Consider the following 8,642-nt stretch of genomic DNA (forward strand, 5'->3'; position numbering starts at 1 on the left):
GCCCTTTTGTCTTTGGTATACAGAAGGGCTTCTGATTTTTTTGAGTTGATTTTGTATCCTGCCACTTTGCTGAAGGTGTTTATCAGCGGGAGGAGTGCTCTGGTTGAATTTTTGGGGTCGCTCATATATACTATCATATCATCTGCAAATAGTGACACTTTGACCTCTTCCTTTCCGATTTGTATCCCCTTGATCTCCTTTAGTTGTCTTATTGCTCTGGCTAGGACTTCAAGTACTATGTTGAAGAGGTATGGAGAGAGTGGGCAGCCTTGTCTTGGCCCTGATTTCAGTGGGATTGATTTAAGTTTCTCTCCATTGAGTTTGATGTTGACTATAGGCTTGCTGTATATTGCCTTTACTATGTTTAGATATGTGCCTTGTATTCCTGATCTCTCCAAGACTTTAAACATGTTTAAAGTGTTTGACTTTGTCAAATGCTTTTTCAGCATCTAGGGAGATGATCATGTGGTTTTTCTCCTTCAGTTTGTTTATGTGGTGGATTACATTGATGGATTTTTGTATGATGAACCAGCCTTGCATGCCTGGGATGAAGCCTCCTTGGTCGTGGTGGATGATATCTTTGATGTGTTCTTGGATTCGGTTTGCAAGTATTTTACTGAGTATTTTTGCATCAATATTCATAAGAGAGATAGGTCTGAAGTTCCCTTTTTTTGTTGGGTCTTTGTGTGGTTTAGGTATCAGGGTGACTGTTGCTTCATAGAATGAGTTTGGTAATGTACCTTCTGTTTCTATTTTGTGGAATAGTTTGAGGAGAATTGGTGTGAGCACTTCTTTGAAGATCTGGTAGAATTCCGCGCTGAAACCATCTGACCCAGGGCTTTTTTTGAAGGGGAGACTGTGAATGACTGCTTCAATTTCCTTGGGGGATATAGGGCTGTTCAGTCTTTCTACCTGATCTTGACTTAATGTTGGAAGATGGAATCTATCAAGAAAATTGTCCATTTCATTTAGGTTTTCAATTTTTGTGGCATATAGGCTTTTGTAGTATGACCTAATGATTGTTTGAATTTCCTCTGTGTCTGTAGTTATGTCACCCTTTTCATCTCTGATTTTGTTGATAGATTTTCTCTGCTTTTTAGTTAGTTTGGCTAAGGGTTTGTCTATCTTGTTGATTTTCTCAAAGAACCAGCTTTTTGTTTCATTGAGTCTTTGAATAGTTTTATTTGTTTCTAATTCATTGATTTCAGCCCTGAGTTTGATTATTTCCAGCCGTCTGCTCCTCTTGGGTGTATCTGCTTCTTTTTTTTCTGGGGTTTCAGTTGGGCCATTAAGTTGTTTATATGTGATGTAACGAATTTCTTCTTGCAGGCACTTAGTGCTATAAATTTTCCTCTGAGCACTGCTTTCAATGTGTCCCATAAATTTGGGTATGTTGTGTCTTCATTTTCATTGAATTCTAGGAAGTCTTTAATTTCTTTCTTTATTTCTTCCTTAACCCAGCTGTCGTTGAGTAACAAGTTGTTCAGTTCCCATGTGCGTGTAGTCTGTTTGTTTTTTCTGTTGTTGTTGAGGTCCAGCTTAAGTCAATGGAGGTCAGATAGAATACAAGGGATTATTTCAATCTTTTTGTATCTGTTGAGGCTTGCTTTATGACCAACTATATGGTCTATTTTGGAGAAGGTTCCATGCGGTGCTGAAAAGAAGGTATACTCTTTTGAGTTTGGATGATAGGATCTGTAGACTTCTATTAGGTCCATTTGATTTAGGGTCTCTGTAAGTGTTTTTATTTCCCTATTTGTTTTCTGCCTAGTTGATCTGTCCCTTGGTGAGAGTGGAGTGTTGAAGTCTCCCACTATTAGGGTTTTACGATCAATGTGTGATTTAAGCTTTAATATTGTTTCATTTATGAATGTAGGTGCTCTTGTATTTGGGGCATAGATATTCAAAATTGTGATGTCCTCTTGGTGAATTTTTCCTTTGATGAGAACATAGTGGCCGTCCTTATCTTTTTTGATTAACTTGGGTTGAAAGTCTATTTTATTAGATATTAGGATGGCTACTCCCGCTTGTTTTCTGGAACCATTTGCTTGAAAGACATTTTTCCAGCCCTTTACTCTGAGGTAGTGTTTATCTTTGTTGCATAGGTGCGTTTCTTGGATGCAACAGAATGATGGATCCTGTTTCCACAACCATTCTGTTAGTCTGCGTCTTTCAATTGGGGAGTTGAGTCCGTTTATGTTGATAGAAAGTAGTGACCAACAATTGTTACTTATTTTAGATGTGGTGTTGTTGGTGTCACTGAGTTTCATTGCTTGTCTTCTTTTGGTGTTTTTGTTGTGTAGTTATGTATTTCCTCTGTTTCCTTCAATGTAGTAGTTTTCTTTGGTTTGGATTTTCCCTTCTAGTAACTTCTGTAGAGCTGGGTTACTATGTAGATATTGTTTAAACTTGGTTTTGTCTTGGAATATCTTGAATTCTCCGTCTATGTTGATTGAAAGTTTTGCTGGTTATAGTAGTCTGGGTTGGAATCTGTGGTCCCTTAAGGACTGTATGATCTCTGTCCAGGCCCTTCTGGCTTTCATAGTTTCTGTTGAGAAATCTGGTGTGTTTCTGATAGGTCTACCTTCATATGTTACTTGGCCTTTTTCCCTTGCTGCTTTTATAATTTTTTCTTTGTTTTCTAGGTTCAGTGTTTTGAAGGTTCAGTGTTTAGACTATGATGTGATGTGAAGAATTTCTTCTCTGGTCTAGTCTGCTTGGTGTTCTGTAGGCCTCTTGTATGTTTATGGCCATCTCCTTCTTTAAGTTGGGAAAGTTTTCTTCTATAATTTTCTTGAAAATATTTTCCAGACCTTTGAGCCTGATGTCTTCTTTTTCATGTCTTGCACCATTTCCTTCATCTGTTTGAATGTGGAGTCCTGCTTTTCAATGATAGCTTCTATTTTTTTGTCCGTTTCCTCTCTATGTATCGCTAATTGTGCCTCTACTTCTTTGGGTATAATTGCCTGTATTTCTATGAGAGCTTTGTTTATTTCTTCTTTATTTGCCTTCATTTGTGTGGACATTTCTTTGAGAGCTTTGTGCATTTCTTCTCTGTTTGCCTCAATTTTCTTGGTCATTTCTCTGAGAGCACGATTTATTTCCTCTTGGTTAGTCTCGATTTATTTGGTTATTTCTCTGAGGGCTTTGTTCATTTCATCTTTATGGGCCTCTAATAGCTGGAGAAACATAGTTTTGAGGTCTTTTTTTTGTATATCTAGTGAATTGAAGTGTCCATTATTTTGTGGGGTTGCTGGTGAGGTCATTGTGTCCTGATTTTTGTTGGGAGTGTTCTTACGTCTGCCTCTAGCCATCTGGTTATTTATAATCCTCACTGGTTGTTCCTCGAGATTGTAGTTTGGGCTATGATCGTCTCTTTCTGTTTTCTGGACTGTTTTTTCAGGAAGATGAGAGAGGTTCACTGCTCTGGGGGTGTGCACTGTGTTTTCAATTTTGCCTAAGTAAGGAATGTGACGCTGGCGCTATTCGCGTGTGCTTTTAGTGGGCGCAGTGTGCATGCGCGGATTCTCTGACTATTGCAGTGGCCTGCAAGCCACTATTACGCAGTTCTGACTGAGATCCAGGGATTGTTTTCCTGGATTACCCTGGTGGACCCACAAGGAAGAGGCTTCAATGTTGGGGTCGCTATGCCAAGAAGCCCTATGATGCCCACACTAGGGGTGTGGGTGGAAGGGATCTCGTCTGGTTGCTTCTGTGGAGAGTCCCTGGGTCTGGGGCAATCTCTCCCTAGAAGTCTCACTCACTTTCTTGCAGGACCAGTTGGAATGCACAGGGGTTCCCCTTGCTCACTACTCTCTGTTTTGGTCCTGCTGCGGAAGTGCACAGGTAGGCTAACAGTCAGCTCTGTGACACTGTGGCCACAGGACTCGGTGTCCACCTTTCCTGTGTGCTGCCTCTTTGTCCTTTCCCTCTGCCAGGAGGGGTTATGTTGACTGGTCCCTGGGTGGCACGGGAAAGAGTTAGGATGAGTGTTTTCAGTCCCACATCCTGGGTCCAGATCTCTCTTCCAGAAGCAGCCTAGCGGTAGAATCTATGTTTGCTGATCCCAAGAGAGTACTGGGTAGGGTTGAGTGTCCTCATATCCAGAGCTTGGGTTTCTCTGCTAGGGGCCGCTGGGTGAGCTGGAGAGAGGGTGCTGTGTTCTTGGCAGGCTGCCTCTCTGTTCTTCCCCCCTGACCTTCCCCTCTGCTAGGGCAAGCTTATGCTGGTGCTCTCAGGGGAGTGCCAGAAGGGGTTGGGGCTTCTCAGTCTGATCCTGAGCTGGGGTTTCTCTGCCAAAGGTTGGGGGGGCGCCGGTGATAGGACTTGGTGTTAGACCTTATTGCTGGACCCAGGAGAATCTCAGGACCTGTTGAATGACCACAGTCCCAGATCCGGAACTGAAGTTTTTTTGCTAGGAGCAGCCGGAAGCACTGGGGTCCAGGCACTGTGAAGTCACTGTGCGCCTCTTTATCCTTCCGCTCTGCTGTGGCAGGGTTATGACAGCGTTTGGGGGAGTGCCTGACGAAAGGATTGGGTTTTCTCAGCCCCGATCTCGATCTCAAGTTGATGTACAGAGAATGTGTTCTGTGGCAGATTCTGCTGGATGCCTCCTGCCTCCTCCCAAGAGGGAGTAGGGATTTTGAGCTGGGCGAGCAGCTGCTCTCTGTGTGCGGTGGGAGCTCAGTTGTGATGGCGGCAGGTACCCATGGTCAGCCAGACCTTCCAGGGAAAGACTGGGTGATCCATGACCAGTCTGTCAACTTTCCTTCCCCGTGGGTTTTTTTTGCGCCTGGGACTCTCAGCCTCAGGTACCCTTGTGCCCACCGATCAGCCCGGGGAAGTGATCGGGTCACGCAGGCTTGTGGCACCAGCCAGGAGACCCAAAGCCTGCGTTAGCCAGGTTCTCTTCCGGGTTCTGACTGGGCAGCCGAGAGTGGACCTGACCGATTCCCATGCCGTGAGAGCCTCCCCTCACCTGGGAAACATGATAGCTGTTGTTTCAGGGCCCAGAGTTCAGTCTCCTGGTCGCTGCACGGAGTGTGTTGTCCCGCTTCTCAGACATGGTGTTCTCCCGGTGCCGCCATCTTGGCCCCTCCCCCTTGCCTGCAGTGTTCTGCCCACAGATCTGCTTTAGAGAGTTACATTGTATTATTAATATCTCAGTATAGAAATATCCCTGAGAGCCCTCTTTCACAGCTATGCACTGCTCCAAGGAAACTTTATGAGAAAAAACAATTTCTCTTAAAGTTTTTAACTTAAATTGTTATACTCTTCTGCCCTAAAATATGAACTTCAAACAATAACAAAGCATTTTTTTATCTGCTATTTTATATATATGGTTCCTAGAAGGGCATATGAGACATTACCTATTCTTCACCTATCCTCATTGATGAATAACTGAAACTGAATAGTGTTTACTGAAGACATTTAATGTTCATTGGAGCTAAAATGCTCATTGAACAAATATGTTTTTCACATGATTATAATAGTTTAAATGTTTCATTTCAATTCCATAACTGATCCTGCAATTATTTTTACAATAATATATGATTGCTTTAAGGAAATGAAAATCTAAATTATGTAGAGCCTGAGGATTTCCATGTACCCTATCATAAGAGACAGTGTAAAATGCCAAACATATGTGTCTATTATTATCATATTAAAATTTTAGAGGAAATAAACAGTCTTTGTTTTTGTAAGCCTGAATCTTGAATATAACAACAGCTACATTCTGCTACAACCAACAATAATGTGTTTTGTACAGAGAACAACACTTCAGTATATGCTCGTGATTCTGAAATATCTATAATCAACTATGAAGTGACCCTTCTGTTTTCTTCTCTAAATAAAAGCAAGTGGTCATTAAGACTTTGAGTACAGTGTTGATCTCTTTAGTAAGATAGCACTAATAATCTGAAGCTGTTTCCTAAAATGATACTTGGCAGCATCCAAAAGTGGATATTTGGTCTCTACAGTATTTACATGTATTGAGCCTTTCAATGTTCTTGTTTATTTGTGAGCATATCTGTTTCTATCTTTTAGACTTAAATTCCTTTGCCAGTACTTACTAAACACGTACTTGACAGCCAGGAATGTTTTAATTGATGGGTTCCAACATGTAGTAGTATATAATCCATGTGGTTCTAAGGATTACAGCTGGGGAGAGTGAAGACTATAAAATCCCAGACAGTTATAAAGAATATATTTTGATCATGAATCTTAAAGATACAAGCTGGATACAGGAGTAGGGAATAAACAGTAGTGATGACTAGAGAAATCCATGAAATACTTCATTTTTTTTTCAAGTAGGAATTCACTAGGAAGCTGAAGAAGCCATGGGAAGGCAGTCAAGGAAAATCTCTAGATCATTACAGCAGAGAGGAGAGAAGATAATACATTACACTGAGAAAGTTCATACTGTTCAAAATACACGTCTCTCTGTGTGTGTGTGCGCGTGCATACTTTCTTGTGAGGAAGGGTATGTATCATAAAATATCTTGGTGAAGTGTATTGGAACCTAGACAGTAGTCAAGAGTTATCTTTATGTCTTTTTAAAAAATTTTGTATTCACTTTGTATCTGTGCTGTAGCCCTTTTCCTAGTCCCCTTCCAATCCCACTATCCCACCCTCATCTCCTCTCATGCCCCTCTCCAAGTCCACTGATAGGGGAAATCCTCCTCTCCTTCCCTCTGACCCTAGTCTATCAGGTCTCATCAGGACTGGCTGCAATGTCTTCTTCTGTGGCCTGGTAAGGCTGCTCTCCACTCAGGTGGAAGTGATCAAAGAGCAGGCCAATCAGTTCATGTTAGAGACAGTCTCTGTCTTTTAAAATGAAAGAAGTCTCCTGGATCCCTTTTCCTTGGAGGCCTGAAATTAGTGGGAAGAGCAGATCTTTGTTGTTATTGTTTTGTTTTTGTTGTTTTCTTTTAAATATTTTTTCTTCACAATTTATTCATTATATATCCAGACTGAAGACCCCTCCTTCAACTCCCCCAGTCCCACGATCCATCCCTCTTCCCCTAGTCCCCTTCCCCTAGTCCATTGAAAGGGCGAATTCTCCACTATTGCCATCTTCCCATAGCTTGTTAAGATTGCTTTGGTCCTCTTCCTCCATGGCCTAGCACAGCTGCATTATCAGGGGTGAGTGATCTGAGAGCAGTCAACTGAGTTCACGATAGAGGCAGCTCCTGTTCCCCTTTCTCAGAGATCACATAGAGACTGACATGCCAAAATGTCCCATCTGAGCAGGGGATCTAGGTCCTCTCCATGCATGGTCCTCCATCGGTTCATCAGTCTCTGCACTGCAGGACCCCCTCGGCTATCTTAGTTTTATTGGTCTCCTGGTTTTTTTTGTTGTTGTTGGTGGTGGTGGTTTTGTTTTTTAAAATATTTTTCTGTGTTTGAACAGTTTGTAGCACTCCTGGTCCCCTGTTTCATGCACGTGTTCTTTATAACATTTTTTACCTCTGTGTTTCTCAAGGTGTAGATCAAGGGATTTAACATTGGTTCTACAACAGTAAAGGACACAACCATTGATTTATCTATTGGAAATGTCACCACAGGCCTCATATATAAGAAAATACATGGCACAAAAAAACAACACAACCACTGTGAAATATAAACTACATGTAGAGAGGGCTTTGCGTCTCCCTTCAGAGCTATAAGACTTGATGGAGCAGAGGATGACCATGTAGGAAGCAGCGAGAATAAGGAAAATGGACACTCACATCACCCCACTGTTGAGAATGACTAAGAGATCCAAGATATGTGTATCCATGCAGGCCAGTTTCAGCAATGGAAACAAGTCACACATAAAGTGGTCAATGATATTTGGACCACAGAATAGTAATTTGATACATAAAGAGAAGCTGAATGGTTGCATGCATGGATCCCCCCACGCAAGCTCCTCCTACCATCAAGCAGCACACCTTAGGACTCATGATGGTCATGTAGTGCAGGGGCTTACAGATGGCCACATGGCGGTCAAAGGTCATCACGATGAGAAGGATGATGCCCACACCACCGAAGAAGTGCTCTGCAAATAGCTGTGTCATGCAGGCTTCAAATGAGGCAATAGTTTTCTCAGAAAGGGAGTCCACAGTCAACTTTGGAGCAATGACAGAAGAGTAAGTGACATCCATGAGTGACAAAGATAAAAGGAAGAAGCACATGGGTGACCTCGGACTTGGGCTTCTGGTTATAGTTACCACAATGAGGAGATTTCCAAACACTGTGGCTATGTACATAATTAGAAACAAAGCAGATAATATTTGATTCAACTCTGGATTTCTTGTAACCCCCAAAAGAATAAATTGATCACATTGTTTTGATTCATTTTGATTCACCATTTTTGTGAGTGACAGAACATGTAAAATTCTGAACTGGAGAATCTGCAAAAGGAATATTACTTTTAATGAGTCATCACATATTGTTGAGTACATTTTTTTTTCTTTGCTCATACCTTCTTGACACATATTTTCTCCATCTATTTATACAAAAGCCAACAGCTAACAGTGAAAGTTTGATGATAATTTCAGTCATATCAAATTCACAGCAGTTTTTTTTTCTTTTATTAATACAACTATTGCTTTATGTCCTAGTACTTGATTCTTGTACGCTTTGGAAATTCTTCATTATTA

At 41.5% G+C, this 8,642-nt stretch overlaps 1 protein-coding gene across 1 annotated transcript in view; it reads right to left on the reverse strand.

The window, feature by feature from the left end:
• LOC129677771 (olfactory receptor 4C6-like) overlaps window positions 1–8,351 on the reverse strand; it is a 26,807-nt gene extending 18,456 nt beyond the window's left edge. The window contains 3 exon segments of the mRNA XM_055608383.1: window positions 7,422–7,599; window positions 7,601–7,846; window positions 7,848–8,351. Coding sequence (XP_055464358.1) covers window positions 7,422–7,599; window positions 7,601–7,846; window positions 7,848–8,351 — 928 coding nt within the window.
• Window positions 8,352–8,642: the final 291 nt, after the last annotated feature.

This window comes from Psammomys obesus, unplaced genomic scaffold (genome assembly GCF_907164565.1).
Source record: "Psammomys obesus unplaced genomic scaffold, mPsaObe1.curated_primary_1811, whole genome shotgun sequence".
In the NCBI taxonomy this organism is placed as follows: Eukaryota; Metazoa; Chordata; class Mammalia; order Rodentia; family Muridae; genus Psammomys; species Psammomys obesus.